The sequence below is a fragment of the Hyaena hyaena genome, unplaced genomic scaffold, assembly GCF_003009895.1.
Source record: "Hyaena hyaena isolate Hyena2069 unplaced genomic scaffold, ASM300989v1 scaffold_3, whole genome shotgun sequence".
Classification (NCBI taxonomy): Eukaryota; Metazoa; Chordata; class Mammalia; order Carnivora; family Hyaenidae; genus Hyaena; species Hyaena hyaena.
The window spans coordinates 2,016,055-2,035,161 of NW_024080635.1; the positions used below are offsets into that span (position 1 = coordinate 2,016,055).

The 19,107-nt window shown below is 55.8% G+C and overlaps 4 protein-coding genes across 5 annotated transcripts; 1 reads left to right on the forward strand and 3 right to left on the reverse strand.

Annotated features, from left to right (window-relative positions):
* The first annotated feature begins 14 nt into the window (after positions 1 to 14).
* On the forward strand, positions 15 to 6,705 carry TMEM234 (transmembrane protein 234). Its single transcript, XM_039231814.1, has 5 exons — positions 15 to 53; positions 343 to 494; positions 1,266 to 1,332; positions 5,967 to 6,059; positions 6,331 to 6,705. The coding sequence occupies exons 1-5, from the start codon at positions 38 to 40 to the stop codon at positions 6,423 to 6,425; spliced, it is 423 nt and encodes a 140-aa protein (XP_039087745.1). The 5' UTR covers positions 15 to 37; the 3' UTR covers positions 6,426 to 6,705.
* Positions 6,706 to 7,073: 368 nt separating this feature from the next.
* On the reverse strand, positions 7,074 to 11,837 carry DCDC2B (doublecortin domain containing 2B). The gene is made up of 9 exons (XM_039231826.1): positions 11,393 to 11,837; positions 10,452 to 10,503; positions 9,927 to 10,003; positions 9,557 to 9,688; positions 9,124 to 9,270; positions 8,983 to 9,022; positions 8,175 to 8,310; positions 7,676 to 7,779; positions 7,074 to 7,493 (listed from the first exon to the last, which is right to left on the reverse strand). The coding sequence occupies exons 1-9, from the start codon at positions 11,659 to 11,661 to the stop codon at positions 7,455 to 7,457; spliced, it is 996 nt and encodes a 331-aa protein (XP_039087757.1). The 5' UTR covers positions 11,662 to 11,837; the 3' UTR covers positions 7,074 to 7,454.
* A 342-nt stretch (positions 11,838 to 12,179) lies between these two features.
* IQCC (IQ motif containing C) lies at positions 12,180 to 15,048 on the reverse strand. Its single transcript, XM_039233609.1, has 5 exons — positions 14,731 to 15,048; positions 14,203 to 14,346; positions 13,708 to 13,975; positions 13,357 to 13,475; positions 12,180 to 13,236 (listed from the first exon to the last, which is right to left on the reverse strand). Exons 1-5 carry the CDS (start codon positions 14,770 to 14,772, stop codon positions 12,397 to 12,399), a joined length of 1,413 nt encoding a protein of 470 aa, XP_039089540.1. The 5' UTR covers positions 14,773 to 15,048; the 3' UTR covers positions 12,180 to 12,396.
* Positions 15,049 to 15,050: 2 nt separating this feature from the next.
* On the reverse strand, positions 15,051 to 19,107 carry CCDC28B (coiled-coil domain containing 28B). Of its 2 annotated transcripts, none has more exons than XM_039233624.1 (6): positions 19,049 to 19,107; positions 17,652 to 17,842; positions 16,503 to 16,669; positions 16,180 to 16,373; positions 15,945 to 15,967; positions 15,051 to 15,243 (listed from the first exon to the last, which is right to left on the reverse strand). In XM_039233624.1, exons 2-6 carry the CDS (start codon positions 17,813 to 17,815, stop codon positions 15,189 to 15,191), a joined length of 603 nt encoding a protein of 200 aa, XP_039089555.1. In that variant the 5' UTR covers positions 17,816 to 17,842; positions 19,049 to 19,107; the 3' UTR covers positions 15,051 to 15,188. The 2 variants fall into 2 exon arrangements, with proteins under 2 accessions (XP_039089555.1, XP_039089551.1); XM_039233620.1 differs by having other exon boundaries at positions 18,765 to 19,105.

Here is a 19,107-nt window from a genome sequence, read left to right on the forward strand (position 1 = left end):
CCCTTCGCTCCCGGAAGTGGCCGGGAGCGGCGTTGCCATGGCGGCGTCTCTAGGTGGGTAGGCGGCTCCGCCACTCTAGGGGCTTCCCGAACCGTGCCCCGAGTTCATTTCCTGCGCCACCTCCACCACTTGACCTTGACCCCTGCCCAACCCCAAACTCCTGGCTCCTGGATCCATCTCTTCGGCCTCCAGGCGCCTGCCCTGCCCTCCAGTCTCACCCGGGGCGTCGGAGAGCGAAGGAGACATGTGGCAGCTGCTGGCTGAGGAGGGGAGGCCAGAGGAGGGCTGGGCCCCGAGGGCTGCAGTTTGGTGGGGGGGAGGGTCACTCGCATCTCTATCCAGGGCAGGTGCTGGCTCTGGTGCTGGTGGCCGCCCTGTGGGGTGGCACACAGCCGCTGCTGAAGCGGGCCTCCTCCCGCCTGCACCAAGTGCATGAGCGGACCTGGGCCCGGCAGTTGCTGCAGGAGATGAAGACCCTCTTCTTGAACACCGAGGTGCGTCAGTCAATGGCCCCTTTCTCGTGCATAGCTGCTAAAACTTTGGTCTCTGGAGTCAAACAAGTCTGAGTTGGAATCTGCTCCCCACCAGCTTACTCGCTGGAAGCTCTTAGATGAGACACTTGTCCTCAGTTTCATCATCTGTAAAATGGGAATGATAAATGGTAACCGTTGTGAGGATTCAGTGAGGTGAGGTGCATAAAGCACTTAACTAGTACACAAGTAGTGTTCAGTCTAAGGCTGTTGTTACTAATATTTTGTTTTGGGGTCCCTCCAACAGACCTTTCCAAAGGAGGACTTGGGGCTTAAATGGATCCTGGCATGGGAGGATCTGGAGAACTACCTCTGACCTCAGTGCTACCAGTCTAGGCTAGTGGGAAAGACAAAATGCAGACCCAGCTGCCTATCGGGGCTAAGGGGTATGAAAGCGGTGCAGATCAAGTGCATCTTGAGTTCCACCGAGGGAGGCTGGAGCTAGGAGCCTGGGGGGAGTGTTTTCAGAGGAAGTGGCATTGGCACTCAGGGATTTGCAGGGTGGGGAAGATGGGAACTAGCAGGGCTGAGGGAGGGACATTCAGGGCAAAGGCATGGAGTTCGGTCAGTAACTTGCTGTCTGCCCTGGAAGGGTCCTTTTCAGAGGACTCTCTGAAACACTCTCTGGGCCCTTATAGCTACGCCTCCTCCCCAGGAAAGGCATATCTAGAAGCTCAAAGAAGGCAAGGCTGTTCATCAGGCATCACACTGACTGCAGATTTCTTCTATTTCCAGTACTTGATGCCCTTCTTCCTCAACCAATGTGGCTCCCTTCTCTACTACCTCACCTTGGCATCAACAGGTGGGTTTCTGACTTAGAATTGCTCCGTTCAGTGGTGGAGGCCGCCCCGAAGAGTCACTTGGGAGGGTGCCTGAAACACCTTGTTTCAGGAGTGTGGGAGAGCCCGCTGTCTCTGGTTCTCCCTTTGCACCCTCTTCTTTGAGCAGTCGGGGCACAGTGGGCTGATTATGAGTTGCTGCCAGGCACTTGGGTTGGTTTGAAGCCTGGCAGTCACGCTCAGCAGTAGAGGAAGATAGAAGATTCATTTTGCTGTGTGAATGGCTGGCCTTGACACTCTTGTTTCCGCCGTGTGCTACCTGCTTGACCCTGTGCAAGCCTCTAAATTGAGCATAGGATGGCCTTCCTGCCATTGAGAGAATTAAATTCAGTGTATGAGAAGCATCTAGCAGAGTACCTGGTGCACACATTAGGAACTCAATAAATGTAAATTCTCCCCCTCCCCCACTTATTGATGACTGTCTTCAGCTGCATCAGATACTGGGCTAGTTTTACACGTTTTATAGCCATGCCTCAGAGATGTTGCAGGTTCGGTTTCAGACCACCACAATAAAATAACACAGAACAAGTCAAATGAATGTTTTCGTTTCCCAGTGCATAGAGGAGTTCTATTTGGGGACATCCGCTGGCTCAGTCGGGGGAGCATGCGACTATTGATCTCAGGGTCATGAGTTTTTTGTTTATTGTTTTTGATAGAGAGATGGAGCATGAGCAGGGAGGGGTAGAGAGAGAGGGAAACAGAATCCAGAGCAGGCTCCAGGCTCCGAGCTGTCAGCGCAGAGCCTGATGCGGGGCTCGAACCCACAAACTGTGAGATCATGACCTGAGCTGAAGTCAGACGCTTAACAGACTGAGCCACCCAGGCACCCCTCAGGGTCGTGAGTTTGAATGTAGAGTTTACTTAAGAATAAAATTAAAAATAAAAGTTATGTTTATACTATTCTGTAGGCTATTAGGTATGTGATAGCATCGTGTCTACAACAATGCATTTTTTCACTACAAAATACTTGGGGCGCCTGTGTGGTTTAGTTGGTTGACTGACCGACTTCGCCTCGGTTTGTGGGTTTGGGTCCCTCATCAGGCTGTGTGCTGACAGCTCAGAGCCTGGAGCCTGCTTTGGATTCTGTGTCTCCCTCTCTCTCCCCATCCCCCGCCTGGGTGCATGTGCACTCTCTCTCAAAAATACTTTAAAAAAATTTTTTTTAAATCTTTTTTTTTTTTAATCTTAAAAAAATATTTTATTGCTGGGGCACCTGGGTGACTCAGTTGGTTAAGTTCAGTTGGTCCTACTTTGGCTCAGGTCATGGTCTCACGGTTCGTGAGTTTGAACCCCACATAGGGCTTCATGCTGACAGCGTGGAGCCCTGCTTGGGATCCTCTCTCTCTTTCTCTCTCTCTCTGCCCCTCCCTTCCGCTCATTCTTTCTCAAAATAAATAAACTTAAATAAGTGAACGTTAAAAAAATACTATATTGCTAGAAATGCTAACCGTCCTCTGAGCTTTCAGCAAGTCATAATCCCTGATCACAGATCTACAGGACACATATAATAATAATGAAAAGTTTGAAATTCTGCGAGAATTACCAAAATGCGACACAGAGATACAGAGTGAGCCAGTGCTGTTGGAAAAATGACAACGATAGACTTGCTCAATGCAGGGTTTCCACAGACTTTCAATTTGTTAAAAACATGGTATCTGTGAAGTACAATCAAGAGAAGTGCAAGAAAATGAGGCAGGCCTCTTGGATTCTGATCATGCTGCTTTGAAGCAGACATGATGATCTTCTTGTAGGAGATGAAGTTACAAAATTTGGGACAATTTATTTCCCTTCTCTGAAGATCTAAGCATGTTAGCGCAGAAGGATTTGAAGCTATGTATGGCTTCAAGTTTATGTTCTTGAACTTCACGCTGAGAAGTCCCTCTGCTGTGGTTTCATTTCCTCTGGAATCTCACCTGGGCCCCAGATAGCTCAGGGGAACCCCTCAGAGGCCATGGGAGGGCGAGGAGACAGGCTGACCTCCAGGGCTGCCACTCAGTTTCAGCTAGCACTGTACTTTTTTATCTATTTTACATTTGGGGCTTTTCATAAGACAAACCTTTTTTTAAAAATTTATTTTCAGAGAGGCAGAGACAGCATGAGTGGGGGAGGGGCAGAGAGAGAAGGAGAAGGAAAGAATCTCAGGCTGGCAGTGCCCCAATGTGGGGCTTGAACCCACAAACCATTGAGATCATGACCTGAGCCGAAATCAAAAGTTGGATGCTTAACCAACTGGGCCACCTAGGTGCCCCGAGACATCATTAAAAAAAAAATGTTTATTGGGGCGCCTGGGTGGCTCAGTCAGTTAAGCGTCCAACTTCGGCTCAGGTCATGATCTCATGGTTCATAGGTCCGAGCCCCGTGTCGGGCTCTGTGCTGACAGTTAGCTCAGAGCCTGGAGCCTGTTTCAGATTCTGTGTCTCCCTCTCTCTCTGACCCTCCCCTGCTCACGCTCCCTCTCTCTGAAATAAATAAAAAACATTAAAAAATTTTTTTAAATAAATAATGTTTATTTTGAGAGAGAGGGTGGGGGAGGGTCAGAGAGAGAATTCCAAGCAGGCTCTGCACAGAGCACGATGCAAGGCTCAATGTCACGAACTGTGAGATCATGACCTGAGCCGAAATCAAGAGTCAGATGCCTAAACCGACTGAGCCATCCAGGTGTCCCTTAAAACATTGTGTAACAGAAAATCTGAGGGGTACCTGGGTGGCTTAGTCGGTAGAGCGTGCGACTCTTGATCTCAGGATCGTGAGTTCAAGCCCCATGTTAGGTGTGGAAATTACTTAAATAAAACTTAAAAAAAAAAAGTTTGAGAAATAAATAAAGAAAAGAAAGTTTGGAAGCCTCTGGCACTCCCTGCTGCCCAGGAACGCCAGCGGACTGCAGTTAGCCCTTTACCAAGTTTTGAGAAAATGGCAACATCTCATCTCCTGCTCAGTGTCCCATCCTTTAGCATCTGCCTGTTCTAGAATCAACAACAGTGGTCACTTTATCAAGGGTGTACATCTTCAGCCAGCGGCTAGACACATTATCCTGTCTCATCTCCCCGCGGCTCTGTGGTGCGGAGATGTTGTCACCTTTCTATCACTGTTGTACGTGTAGGCCACAGGGGACAGGGACCTAACCAAGGCGGCACAGGGAGACCAAGGTTGGCCTCACTCCAGTGCCCTTGCTCTTCCACAGCCCTGTGCTGCTTCCCATCCCCATCTACTGTCGCACCCCAGTCGTCAGCAGCCCTCGCATTCCGTGGAAGGTGTGTGAGCCCCAGGAAGCAGCTCTGAGTAGGTAGTTGGGCCAGTTTCTTGGATGAGGAATGCCATCCGTGGTGGGGGCTCTCGGGATGCGAAGCAGGACATTCCTCCTCTTCCTGAAGCAGGTGAGGCCAGGAATGCCGGGGAGGAATGAGCTGACTGAGGAGCCAGCATGAACCCTTGGCTTGGCAGTGATTAGTCTTGTCATCATAAGTAGCTCAGTTTCTGATTTAAACTTTTTTTTTGTATGCTCATGTAGTAAGCACACTTAACAGGAGGTCTATCTTCTTAAAAAGTTTTTTATTTTTTTAAATTAAATGATATGCCCAACGTGGGGCTTGAACTCATGACCCTGAGATCAAGAGTCACCTGCGGTACCAACTGAGCCAGCCAGGTGCCCCTATCTTCTTAAAAAGCCGTAAGTGTAACTTTTTAAGAAGATAGGGGTGCGTGGGTGGCACCGCCGGTTAAGCATCTGACTCTTGATCTCAGCTCAGGTTATGATCTCACAGTTTGTGAGTTCAGGCCCCTGCATCCGGCTCTGCGCTGGCAGTGGGAGCCTGCTTGGGATCCTCTCCGCACCCCCCCCCCTCCACGTTCTGTCTCAAAAAAAAAATTAAAACTAAATGAATAAAATTCTCACTTGGCCTCAGTTTCTGTGTCCTCTCTGAGCTTTTGTTTCCTTTATGCAAAATGACAGTGCTCTTCTTGCAGTGTTGTTGTAAGGCATGTATGCAACGCGCCCAGCACACAATTTGCACCAGGTGGTGGCTGTGTTTTTGCACATCCTCCTGCATCCTTCGGGCTTTGTGGCCTGTCTGTCCAGACATCCCCGAGATCTCGGAAGCTCTCTGAGTACAAAGACCTCATCCTTATCAGCAAACCCGGGTGGTCCCAGACCACCATTTAGTTGAGGTCTTTGTGCTAGAATTGAGGGGGCATTGAATTTACAGTCAGGAAGCCTGGCTTGAATCTTGAGCTTTGCCCTGATTTCATCTGGAAAGAGATACTTCTTTTTCTTTTTAAACAGGCTGTCATAATAAACTGTGTTTTGTGCCTGAAAAGGCATTTTTGGGATGCCTGAGTGGCTCAGTTGGTTAAGCGTCTGACTTCAGCTCAGGTCATGATTTCAAGGTTCGTGAGTTCGAACCCCACGTCGGGCTCTGTGCTGACAGCTCAGAGCCTGGAGTCTGCTTTGGATTCTGTGTCTCCCTCTCTCTCTGCCCCACTCCTGCTCACATTCTCTGTCTCTCAAAAGTAACTAATTTAAAAAAAAATTTTTTTAAGTAAATTAAAAAAGGCATTTTTCGGCATCTCAGAGATTTTTTTTTTCATTCTGATCACTCAGATCTGACGCTAGCTGTACCCATCAGTAACTCCCTGGCCATCGTCTTCACACTGATTGTTGGGAAAGTCCTCGGAGAAGATATTGGTGGAAAAGGTAAGTTAAACCGCTTGCAAGTGTGGGAAGCCAGGAAGCGCTACTTGGGCCTTGCCACGCCTGGTTACTCCTTTCCGGAAGCCATCTCCCAAGGCAGAGGAGGAGAGGATCTTTCCCCATCCCACCCCTTTCCTCTGCAGCTCTTCCTTAGAGCCATCAGAGTTTCCTTCCCCTGGGCATTCTGGGGACAGACCCCATCTGAGTTCAGCCTTGCACCAGCTCCTCCTAGCATGGCCGGCCTCAGCCCCCCGATTTCTGCCCCCTCTCCCAGGAGCATTCACAGGCATGGTGCTCACCGTGGCAGGAACTACACTCTGCGTCACAAGCTCCGTGAGCAAGACCCAGGGGCAGCTGTCTGCCCTCTGAGCCGGCCGATGCCGCCCTGCAGCACTTCTGTCTCCAGGGAGCCCCCAGCGTGAGGTGCAGCTGGCGAGCAGGTGGACCTAGCACTTCCCTCTCGGGGCCTCCGTGTCCTCCTCTCTTAGGGGGCTAAGAGCTACCTCGTGGTGGGCTGCCCGAGAAGACTGGGGCGAAAGGGTTTCGGAACTTCCAACATCTGGTCAACGGCTAGGATCTAGCACGGGAGACTTCCCGTTCCCCCAGCAAAGGTTTTGCGCCCCAGCAGCCCTCTCTGCTGTCCGGCCCCCAGCCCAGCCGCTGCCACTGCGGCCTGGCCCACCTCACAGCGGCAGGCTCTGTGGACTGCATGGGGACGGCCAGCTGCAGTCCGAGCCGGAAACGCAGGCAGGAGGCTTCCAGGGCCGTCGGGGGCCTCCGCTGGCTGAGGGGGGAGCCGCGGGGATGAACGGCCGGTGTAGAGAGGACGAGCGGGCGCGTAGCTCTGCCTGTCCCGCGCCCCCCCCCCAGGTGGGCAGGAGTCCTCACCTGCCCCCCCTCTCAGGGCCGCCTGTGGGCCCAGCCCCACCTCACTCCGGCCCTGCGCACAGTACCTGGCGAGCAGTAGCCTCAAATAAACCCGCACTGAACAGATGGAGGAGAGGAAGTATTCTTTTATTGTGACGGACCTGCTCCCGAGTTGTAGCCTCTCCCCCCAGGCTGGCTGGCTCTCTGGCCAGGGCTGCACTGCTCAGAAGGCGAGTACGACTAGGATGCGGGTTTGGGAGGAGTGGGGCAGGGCTGAGGGGGCTACAGGCTATCCTGTGAGGCCAGGTGGGGCGCTGGGTCCCCTGGAACGGGCTGCTGGAGGCAAGGACGAGCGGTGGCTGCAGAGTGGCCGCCCCAGTTCCCGGCTGGAGCTGCTGGCACCAGAGACGGCCAAGGCGGGCCTGCGGCTGAGTCCGCTGCGGGGTCCCAGGCTGCTTTCCCAGGCCCACGGCCTCGGCCACCCTCTGCGGTGCCCTCTGGAGGGGACGGGAGGCCGCGCAGAATGGAGCATCAGCATCCCTTGTCTCCTCCAGCCTTCAGCTGAAGTTTCTGACCCCAGGAAAAGGAGAGACTTTAGAAATTTGGATCTGCTTCTCATTTAACAAGGTAGGAGGTCGGGCCTGGGGAGTTCAATCTGCTTACAGCCCCAAGGGGGAACAGCTCCGCGACCCGGGGCTGCCAGTCCAGCCCAGAACTGCTGAACCAACCTACTGCTGGCAGCCCCAGCACACCTGACCCAGGCGCTCCTCCGCGCAGGCGGCTTCTTCATCCGGCACTTCCTGGGCCCCTGCTGTCTCCTTCCGCGGGCGGGGAGCCCTGTATACTCCCTGGACTCCTAATGAGGGACGCGGTGCCAGCTGATGCCCTGGCTGAGGAGCCGCTTTTCCCCTGACCTCTCCCAGCCCCCGCCCTCCCCTGAGCCTTGCTCCACTTTCCCTAATACCTCAGAGGATGGCAGCATAGCTCCCAGGCAGGCCTTCGGCCCCCATCCCTTTCAAGCCCCCCCGCTGAAGTTTCAGTGCTTTGGGCTTCCCTGCGCTTTTCATATTGCCAGGTCCCCGCAAAGAGGCCAGGGACTGGTATGCACATGGGGGAGCAGGAAAGATCCGTGCTGAGGTCAAGGCCGGCTCTGTACCCTGGCATTCTGCCCCCATGGACCTCTCCCACGATAGCAGGGCCCATCGTGTGTCACTGTCAGAGGGTGGGTGAGAGGGGCCCAGGTCCCCTCACCTGATGGAAATGACAGAGTGGGGAGCCTGCTTCTTGGCTGAATGGCCTGCTGGCGTCTGGCATAAAAAGCAGATGGCTCAATTTGGCTCGGCTCCTTTGGAGAGGGCTGGGTTGCCTGTGCCCCACAGCCGTGGGCCTGTAGAGGGAATACTGGGCTTGGGCTATGGGTACTGGCTGCTCTTGCCCTCTCTCCTGCCAGGCCACGCTTGAGTGCCCTTGGTGTCTGCGGGAGCTTGGGGAGATGCCGTCCATCTTCATAGCCTGTGCGTTCCCTCCGGCTCCCTCTTCCCATCAGGTTGCCTTATCCAGGGACAGAACAGCTGGTGCCTGGCACTCAAGAGGCCCAGTGAAGCCAGGCTGTGTCCTCCGAACCCCCCCCCCCACCCCCCAGCCAATGCACACTGGCTCATCTTTTGGGAGGGCTCAGGTCTGGAATCAGCTGGGGAGCAGATAAGCTCCTTTGGATCTTGCTATGCCAGATATGCCAGTTTCTCTCCCAACATCCAAGCTGCCAGGAAGGCATTAGGACCAGCAACTCAGTCTAAAGATCTTCAGAGAGCCTGGCAGAGCTGTCTTTTAGTCCAGGTTCTGGTCTGGCCCCTGCCACTCAATCACTGTGTCATCCTGAACAAGAGTTCACTCCTTTGAACTTCAGTGTCTCCACTAGGAAATGGGAATGATAACCTCTATTTCATAAGGTCATTGAGAGGATGCAGGGAGGTGTGGTGAGAGCCTGAGCTGGAGGAGGGAGAGGTCAGCCAGTCGCCCCTCTCCTTTCCTGCCTCCCATGGCCTCCCCCATCACCTACCCGCTGCTTCTGGGGCCTAGACTTAGGGTCCGGAGGGTGCCTGCAAAAAAAAAGAAGGGTTCATAGTAGGCCGAGAAGGACGTGGAATCAGGGTGGCGCCCCGCTGCTCTAACCTGCCACCCCCACCTCACACGTACATACCAGCAGCCCCTGGGCAGTGAGGGGCTGGGCACCAGCAGCTCCAGATAGGGGAGGGCCTGGAACTCTTCCTCTCCCACAGCCACATAGTAATGGCCGTTCACCAGAGCCTCTCTTGCTGACAGTGGGAGCCCTTCCAGGGTGCAGAGTCTGGGAGGGAGAGGCAGGTGGCTAAGGGCCGGTGGACAAGATGCCTGTTCATATTCAGCAGACTGATGGGGGTGGGTACAGCTGTTCCAAGGTACCCTGTGGCCACTCGCCCTCTGGACATCTGGGCCAGTCACCTGGGCTCTGCCCTGGCTCCAACGGCTCAGCATAGAAGGAAGTCCCATTGGGGGAAACGTGCTTTTCTTTTGCCTTCTTGCCCTCAAGGACAGCCGAAATAAGTAGGGAGCCCCTCCAGGGACTTTTGGGTCCCCCCAGGCCCTGTACTCACTTGCACACAGCTCCGGTCTGTAGTTTGGCCTTCTCGGTCAGGAGCTTCAACACTGTTTTCCAGTCCTCGCTGGCAGCCTGGGACAGCTTCAGGCTAAATGGGGGACTTAGCAGGTCCCCATTCCTGAACACGCTGTGACAAAAAGCAGCCTGGTAAGAAGGGTCCCCAGAACTTCCCATGTACGAGAGGAGGAAGGGTAGCACGGGGCCGGAAGATGGTCTAAGAACATTGGTCCATCTTCACCCATCAGGCATGTCGGGACTTTTTATATCCCCACCAGAGACCAGGGGCTTCTGGAACAATCCCACCCACATCTTCGCGGCCTTACTGAAACAAGATCTATGCTGCTGCTCCCAACGCCAGCACTCACTGGATATAGCAGGGGGAACCTGGAGGTGGCCGTGGTCCACAGGCCCCATCACATGGGTGTTGAGTCACAGGAGGACCCTGAAACCCAGGTCAGGCCCCCAGATCAGGAGAGAGTTGAGGCCTTTGGTTAGGGGGGAGAAGGGTGGCTGAAGGAGGGGTTAGGGCGGGAGAGGCGGGACTGGTCACACCTTTCACCAAAGGGAGCTTCTGCCTCCCGGAAGTCACATTCCAACCATTCCCTTGGCCCCATGTGTTTTACAGCTTACTCTTCCCTTTGGGGACCACAACCTGGAGGTAAAGGGAGAGGCTGGGAAAGGGGTAAGGGGTAGCATCTTGAAATCCTGCACCCCAGGAGGGGTCGCAGCCGGTTCCAGAGAGGGTGAAAGTCCCCCCACCCATGTCCCCTCCCCATGGGACTGGCAGTTCCTGCTACCTGAGGGCCCGACTTCCCAGACCAAACTGGAAACAATCCCAAGAGGGGTGAGAAGACAGAGGGCTAGAAGCCAGCACTCCCCCCGGCACTCACTGATAGTCTGCTGCTCTTTCTGCCTGGAGCGTTCAGTCCAGGGGGTAAAGAGCTGAAAAGACAGATGGGTCACAGGTCATCTTGGGAGCCTGGAACCTCAACACCCCAGCTGCCAGAGTGACGGTCTGAGGCTCAGCTTACCAGGTATCCATTCCCACTGGGACAGTCTCATGATACCTCAGTCCAGACACATACTGGCCCTTGACCCTGTCTCAGGGCCCTGCATCAGGCTGTCCATACAGACTGGGGTCTCAGACACAAACCATTAAGATTAAAGGTCAAGAGAAAGGAGTTTGTTAAGCATCTTGCTGTATCTCATACGTTTTCTCATTTGTGAGGTTTTATCTCATTTTCTAGAAGACTCAAAAGTTAAGTACTCACCTAAAGTAACACAGAAGTACCAGGTGACAGGGCCCAGGTTCCCACCCCTGGCTCCATGTGCTACCTACAACAAACAGCTCAGGAGCACCTGGAAGCTCAGACACTCAGTTCCCTTCTCCATTCTGGAAGGGAAGGCCCCACCATGCACCAGGGAGGGCCCCTGCGCAGTGGGGAGCACAGGAGGCCTGATCACAGCAAGGAGGAAGTGCTAAGATGCATTTAAGTGTTTGTTGGTGGCAGGTGGTGGAATCCAATCAAGAGCCTTTGCAAAAAGGGGCTCAACCCGCAGGAGAATGTTCTGGTCCTGACTGTGATGGGCACAAACATCAGACTTCGCCCGGAGCCACAGCTCCACCATTTGTTGTGTACATAGGCAGGTGTCCTTAACTTTCTTGATTTCCTTCTAAACAAAAGGGATAGGACCGCCTCCCGCGTGGGGCTGCCGTATTCCAGGAGAGAACAGGTAAAGGGCCTGCGCGTACATACGAAGTCCTGAACACATGCTACTGCTCTTGCCGTTGCCTCCCTCCCGCGGCCCTCAGCAGCCCCAGGCCACTCACTGCGGCTTCCGGAATCTTTCCAAGCCAGCAGCCACATACTGCCCTCCGTTCTGCAGGTCTGCCAGGTCCATGACGGGGTGGCCGTGACAAGGCGTATAGAGGGCCCGCACAGCCACTGGGGCCTGCACAGCCGATGTCACCTCGCAGAGGAAGGTCTCCAGGGTGGGAAAGCGGCGTTGACTCACCACCAGCTGGCGGCCTGGGGAGAAGGGGTCCCCATTCCGGTACACCACTACCCTCTTGGCTGCTGGATTGCCGCCACTGGCCATAGTGTGTCCTCGGCAAGAGACGCAGGACTGTTGCCAGGCAACTAAGGCAGGCTGGGAGCAGTGCCGATCAGAGGTGGAGCCCTGCACCCTCGCCCAGGAAGGTGGGGAGAGACTGCAGGAGCATCTGTCTGTGCTCAGGGTCGCATCCAGTCTGCCCTGGGTGGGGCTTCACAAGAGTAGGGTGGATCTGATCGCTGTACTGGAAAGGAAGACCCTGGGGCTCGGTGAAGGAGGCGGTGGCAGAGACCGCACTGAAACCCAGATGTTCCTGTAGGGGACGGACGGAGAAACTCTCTCTGCCACTCTGTAGCCCAAGGGCTGAGCTCAAAGGTGGATCAGCTTTGGGGACTGTTTCTAAGGAGGGCTAGACTGCCCCTGGACTGTGGTTCCCGGCCAGCCCTGGGGAAGATGCCCCATGCCCACAGGAAAGGAACTGGTGGGCCCAGTGTGTGTCTTGAACAGAGGCAGAAGATGAATACAGCCGGGTGCAGAATCCAAGAAAAACCTTTATTCTCTACCAGGCTCCCCACTTTACTTACCCCAGGTAATTGCCTGGCCCCAAATTTGGAGTAAGCCACAGGCAGAGGATGGAAGAGTGTCCTCCTCCCTCCCCTCCCTATACCGGCGCCCAGCTCTTTGCTCCAGCTTCTCTTGGCCCCATGAGCCACCAACGGCCAAGGGCAGGAGGTAGAGCTAGTACCAGGGAGCAAGGGTGAGGCGCTGGCTCCCCAGAGTCTAGCCTGGGGGTCCTGTTTTCCATGACTTATCCTTCCTGTGGTCCTCTTCTGTGTGGGCAGACTCTGTCAAAGAGAGTTTCTTAGGTGGCCTCGATCGCCAGGATACAGCTCTCTGGTTGTTCCACTGTTCATGGCTAGGTTCACTGGAGGTTCTACCTCTGGAGCTTTTCTCACTAGGGATCTGGCCCTTGGGTGGTTTAGTCTTCCAGAGGTCCTGGCCTCCAGGCTCTGCCAAGGTCTCATCCCAGATGCCGCCACAGTCCTCTGAGAGGTCCAACTCTTGTGGCCTGGCTCTTTGGCATTCAGGCTCTTTGCATTCTGGCTTTCTGGGGCACTTGTCCTCAACATCTGGGTCATCACAGAGTGTGGCCACCCGCATCCTGGCTTTTGCAGAACAGCCCCGGGGTTCGAGGCCTTTGGGGATCTGGTCCTCCAGGACTCTGGTCAGCGGCAGGCTGGGCCCTCCCGAGGGCTGTTCTCCACGGTGTGGCTCTCCGGCGAGCCTGTTCTCTGAGACCTGGTTATCGGATGGTGTGGGCAGCTGTGCTCCAGCCCTCCTGCTACACGGATCCCTGCACTTGACCCCAGCAGCGGTTTTGTCTGGAGCGGCCAGGCTTTCCAGGCACTTGTGGGGTTGTGACTTCAGCCTCCAGCAGGAGTTACCCACATGGTCTGGCCCTTCCGTGGTCCTGTCTCTGTACGACTTGTCTTTCAGTGGCGGGCTTGTCTGTGACCCAGGCCTCTCACAGGTCTGGGCCCTGAGGTCTGGGCACAGGCTGGCCTTGTCTCTTGTCTGGCTTGCCTCCGGGGATGCCAGTGTCTGTTTGAGAATTAGGTACTGTTGAAGAAGAGAAAAGACACTGTACCAGGCAGGACTGCCTGAGCGTAGCAGGCGGCTTTTCCCTAACCCCCTCCCTTGGCCCTAAATGTGCAGATAAGGCTCCGGGTTAGTGGCTACCTCCTTACGGCTATTGATGGCCTGTTGCAGCCACAGCAGTTCCATGGCCAAGTGGCTGTGGTGGTGCTGGAGCTCCTGGAGCTCGGGCTGGCTGTGGGGCAGTCCTGGACCTACAGCTTCTGTGAAGGGGGGAGGAAAAAAGGGAGAAGGCTTTTAGGGGTATATACACGGGACACTGGCCTGCCGTTTGGTCCTGACGTTCTCTCCCTGCCCGCCCCTTAGTTGCCCTCAACCAGGCATCGGAAAGGAGAGAGATCCGGCTTCCCTAGCACAAGCCTCTGACGCTTCAGATGGGAACGCTAAGGCCCAGAGAGTGTCAGGGGTTTGCCCTCAGTCTGGGCAGAGAGGTACCTGGGTTCTCCATCCTTGGCGTGTCTCTGGTCTCCTCTTGGCTGGGATTCCTGGCTGACCTGCTGTGCTCGTCCCGAGGCCAGGGACTGCTGTTGCCTCTGCAGGGAAGACTTCCTGAGCTTGCCGAGCTCTCTCTGGACTGCTTCAGCATCTTCTCCCCCAAGACAGCCTCCCTCTCAGGTTCGTTTCGTGAGAAGCGGCCCCGCCGGTGCTGTTCTGGGTTTGGTGCCCTCCCTTGGGGTTTACAGGTCCGATGGGATTTCGCTTTCTGAGGAATCAGAAGTAGGAGAACACCCCAGCTAGACCTTCCGAATATCTGGGTGCCAACATTTAGCACATAAGGCAGTAAGGGTTAAGGATTGGGATGCAAGTAGTGGAGTCTGCTGTCCTTCCATTGAGAAAAATGTTGTTATTAGGTAGGTGGATTCTAACGTTTCCTTGAACCCCCTGCCCAGGCCCCTCCTCCCCCCCTTCTTCCACTGGGGTGAGTACTACCTCTGGGAGAAACTGGGGCCTGGGAATCCAGCCCTCAGTCCACTGAAGCGTGCCCAGATCACCCTCGATTTCTCGTACAACAGCCTCATACTCCTCTCGCAGTCTCTGGATGTGGCGTCGGACCAAGAAACCCCGGACGCAGGCCTGGTGTGGAGAATAAGGGGAAAGAAAACGCTTATCACTGCAAAAGTTGGGGCATCTGGGGGATTCTCCTGAGAGCTCATCCCAGGGACTCTAAGGATAGGTGACCCTGTGCGTCAGGACAGTCTCCGGGGGTTCAGGGGAGGATGCTGGACTGGATTCCCCCCCTACGACTGGAGGCCCTTCTCGCCACTTCCTGGATCCCGCAGGAACGTGTGGCGGGAGTGGAAGGCCGGTGGGGGTCCATGGGTCCCGGCATTCTTCAGGGCGGTGGGGGTGGGTCTGTAACTCCGGACGCGGGCACGAGGGTAAGTGACTGAACGTCGAAGCCTCATCTCGTTCCGAGACCCCAGGGTGGGAATCCTGCACTCCCAGCCCGCTCCGCACCTGCAGCACCAACGCCCCGCGAACCAACCGCTCCCGCTCCATCCCGGCGCCAACTGAACGGCCGCCTGCCGGGCGCCTGCGCTGTGCGTCACTAGTCCGCGCTGCGCTCGGTCCCCGCCCCCGCCGTCTCCACGGCAACCACGCTCCTCCGACGGCAGCGTCTTGGCGCCTGCCCCCGACTCCAACTCACAGAGTTATGCTGGCGTTTACAGCTCCCGAGTCGCCCAAACCAGTGTGTCGCGCAGGGGTGTCTCTGCGGAGGCCGGGGACCTGGCCGAGTAAAGGCGCAAGGAGGGGAGAGAGCACACGGAGCCGGTGTCTTTCTTTCTTTCTGGTTTAATTTCACCCAGCGCCCCCCTCCCCCATAGCACCTGGGGGGCCGCGGAATGCCCAATCGAGTTCGTAAAAAGTCACAGTTTGAAGAGATAAGAGAGGCAGTCTGGGCCCGGGTCCGCCACCTACACAGCTGACTGCTCCTCAGGTTCGGCATTCTCGGCCAGGTGCAACTTCTGTCTGTGCCAGTCAAGGATTGCGACGCTTGGGACCCCAGCCTTTCCAGCCCTGTCTCCCCCATCCCGAACAGGCTTAGCTTCCTCAACTGCGCAAAGGGCAGGGGCGAAGGACTCAGGTGGTCCGTGGTCCAGGCGGCAATCCACACCTGCCCTTCTTGCTAGGTGGCTTCCCCCCTTCTCTTTTGGTCTAGATGGTGCAGGTACGTGCACCGGCACAATTTCTGGCTGAGACTACCTGCGGTGATCATCTAAATCAGTGAAAATAATTGCCAAATGTTGAAAAAGTAGAAAGACATCAGACACGTTTTGCCATGGATTTGTGTCAGTAAAGTCCTTGCAAAGATTTTTCTGGTTTTGTTTGGCTTTTGTGTTTTAAGTAGGCTCTAAGCCCAACACGGGGCTTGAACTCATGTTCCTGAGATCAAGAGCAGCAGGCCCTAGGACTGAGCCAGCCAGGGGCCTCACTTGCGCAGATTTTCGTAAGTAGATAAATCATGTTCCCTGCAACTACTTTCCTCCTGATATTCGGGAGAAATCTGCGTGGGGGCCATTTGTGGCTAAGTCTGCTTTAGCAGGACTGAAAGGGAAGATGTTGGTTATATTGTAAATACTACTAGAAGGTGGTGGGGAGAAGAAAACTGATTTCTTCTGTGGGAGGTGGGGACACACATCCACTGCTGCAAGATCCCCTGAAAAGGATACATAGAGTTACTGAGATCTTCCAGCTGTCAACAGAGAGAGAGGAAGGTTTGCATTAAGAGAGGCACCAGGCCCAAACCCAGATGCTGTGCCAGCCATCTTCTGGTGGGGGCTGAGGCTCCATGTACCCCCAGCTTTTCACACACACCCCCCACGGGGCCCAGGACTAGTCTTAGGATCATGCGCCTCCCCCACCCTCTAAAGCCCCCAAGAACCAAAGCACCCAGCCCCGACCCACATTGCTAAGCAGCTGGTCCAGGTTGCGGTCAGCCATCGTCTTCTTCTGCTCCTCAGGCAATCCCTCAGTGACCCCGTCTTCTTCCTCCTCCTCCTCCTCCTCTTCCCCACACACATCCAGGCTGAAGTGCAGCCGGGCCAGCTTCTCCTGCATCTCCCGCACGTGCTCCAACTGCTCAAAGGAGCATTCCTTCCCTGGACAACACCTGTCTGAGCCCTGGGAGCAGCTTGGGACCCTGGCCCCAGCCGCCCGCCCAGGGACCAGGCCCTTGGGCCGCGCCCCACCCCCCTCCCCACCCTCTCAGCCCAGCCCACAGGACTCACCAAAGGCCTGCAGCCGGCCCGAGTGAAAATCATTGAGCAGGTTCAACAGTCCCCCCTCCATCTCATAGACGTCCGTCCCCTCGGTCAGAAAGGAGTGCTGCAGCGGGGTGCCTGCAGAGCCACCCCCACTTCCGGCCAGCACCGGGCGACATTTCTCCTTGCCTACCCTGGGTGGGGTGAGCATGGACCACGGTCACCATGTGGGGGCGGCCTGGGACCCGGAGGTCTTTTATGCCATCTCTTTATGCACTAATCCGTCTTCCTAGCTACTCCCGAACAGAAAGCGATGTTTGTTCTGTTCTATCCTGACACCAGGATTAGTAAGGGAAGGGAGTGGGTGGAGAGGGGTAGGCAGAAGAGCTCAAAGGAAGTCTTTCTCTGCAGCTGACACTCACAGCCAGAACCATGCCTGGAAGGTGGCTCTTGGGTTCTTGTCTGAGCCCCGCACTCATTCCTCCCATGACCCTGGGTGAATCACTTGTCCTCACCGGGGACAGTAACTCCTTATTGCCACTAGAGCCATCTCACCTCTCCGAAAAATGTCTTTCTGTGTCCCTCTTCTACTTCAAAACCGTTTTGAGTTTTCCTTTGTCCCCAGGATAACACTGAAGGACCCTTCCCAGCCTGTCCTGCCTTGCCCACCCCTTCTCTTCTGTTGCATTTCCTACTGTTCTTGAGCCCACCCTGAGCTTCAGCAACACCCTACTGCGGCCGTCCCCACCCATCTCTCTTGGGCAGGGGTGTACAAAGCCACAGGGAGGCACAGTAATGGGAGAAAGAACACCTTGTGTTTCGTGGGAAACAAACAGGGACACGTTTAGGGTAGGATGCAAATTCCCTATGATCAAGAAAAATTAAGCAGAAAACTGAAATTGTACATCTGAGCATCCCCTTACCAGCTCTTGCTCCATGACACTCCCGGGCACCAGCACAGGGTGGGCACCAGCACAGGGTGGGGTCCCAGTGACCCATCTAGCCTTTTCCCTACACTGAGGGCAAGGACTGGGTCTGAGGCATCTCTGAGTTCTTAGCCCCAAGGGAAGGCAACAATCATTGCTAGGTAACTAGGCTAAGGTTGGCTTTACTTCCTTCCCACAGGGCTTGAGTAGGGGTCCCTCCCTTCTCACCTTGCTGTTCTTCTGCACCCACCTCTTGAACTTGGCTCGCTGCTTGGGGGATGGCAGATGAGGGAGTCCCAGGGCTAAGGAGCCGCTGTGGCTGGTGGGCACAGGGACTCTTCGTAGTGTGCCCGGGGCCTGGGCTGGCTGTGTCAGGCAGGGCTTCGGACTCCTTTTCTTCTTCTTATCCTCCATCGGATGCTGGCTGAGCCTCACGTCCCGCTGAGACAACGAGAGGCTAAGTCGTCACTTCACCCAGCAACCCAGAGCTGCAAAGGAAGGGCCCTGGGACCTCTGTCCCCTTCTCTGTATGGGCAGGGCCAGATGCCAGTGTCTCACTGCTGGGGTCTCGGATGTGTATGTGAAGGACCTCCTGTGGCCCACCCCAGGCCCCCCACCTGCCCTCCAGCTCTAGCTGAAAACCTGAGCCCCGCCTGAAAGGGCTGGACCAGACACGCTTCTCCCTCTGCTGCTGGGATTTCCTGTCCCAGGAGTTGAGGGGTGGAGCTGGCAGAGGAAACCCGGGGGGGGAGGGTGGATGTGAGCCGGCAGGAAAGGCCAGTTGAGGATTAGGGGTGTCTTAACTAGACCTTCTGTTTAATCAACTGTCCAGGCAGATGCTGACAAACCCTGTCAGCAAGGGAGGTGGCCAAGGTGTGGGTGGGGGCACCTGGAAGACGTCGGTGTCAAGCAGTGGATGGGGGACGGGGAGAGAAGCCACAGCCTGTGGGACAGGGCTCACCGTGGTTCCCCTACTTCTACACTGGCATCCCTCCTCTTCCGCCCACCCCTAACCGCAAACAGCAGGCAACTCCCAGAAGTTCCCTGGGACAGGCTTCCAGCTGCTTCGCCCTCCCCAGTCAGCAAGGCCCTGCTCTGCTTCAGCTGCGGCCAGGGTGGGGTGGGTGGTCGGGCAGCTGGCTGTCTCGGCCTCCAACAATGGCTGCGCCTGTGGCTGGTACCGCTCAGCTTCCAGTCCAGCTCCACCCCCTGAGTCTCAGGTCTGCCGAGGTCCTCCCGATGGAGGCCCCGGGGCCCTTTAAGGGGCTTTCCCCGGCTGCTCACTCCAGGCTGCAGCCACCAAGCCTGGGTCTGCACTCTAGGATGGTGGCGGCACAGGGGGCATAAGAATTGAAATCGGCACCTGGCAGGCTGGTCTCGAGGGGGGTGTGTGGTGGAGAGGAGATAGGAGCACGTCCTCTGCCTTGCGTTGCTGAAGCTTGGCCCAATTAAAGACAGGATAGAAGAACTGGAGCAGGAGCCCCTGCTTCCCAGGAATGGCGGGGGGCCACCTGGGATCTACTTCCTACGCTCGGTCTTCAAAGCCGTGTGCCAAATGGATCGTTCAGCTGGGGAGCCAGGATCCGAAACGGAGCATCAGACCCGCGATGTTCCGCACCCCCCACACCCTGGAAGCGGGCCACTGACCTGGAGGTTTGGGGTCTGGAGTGAGGCTTCTGCGTGCTTCCCTGCGCCCGCCCTTAGCG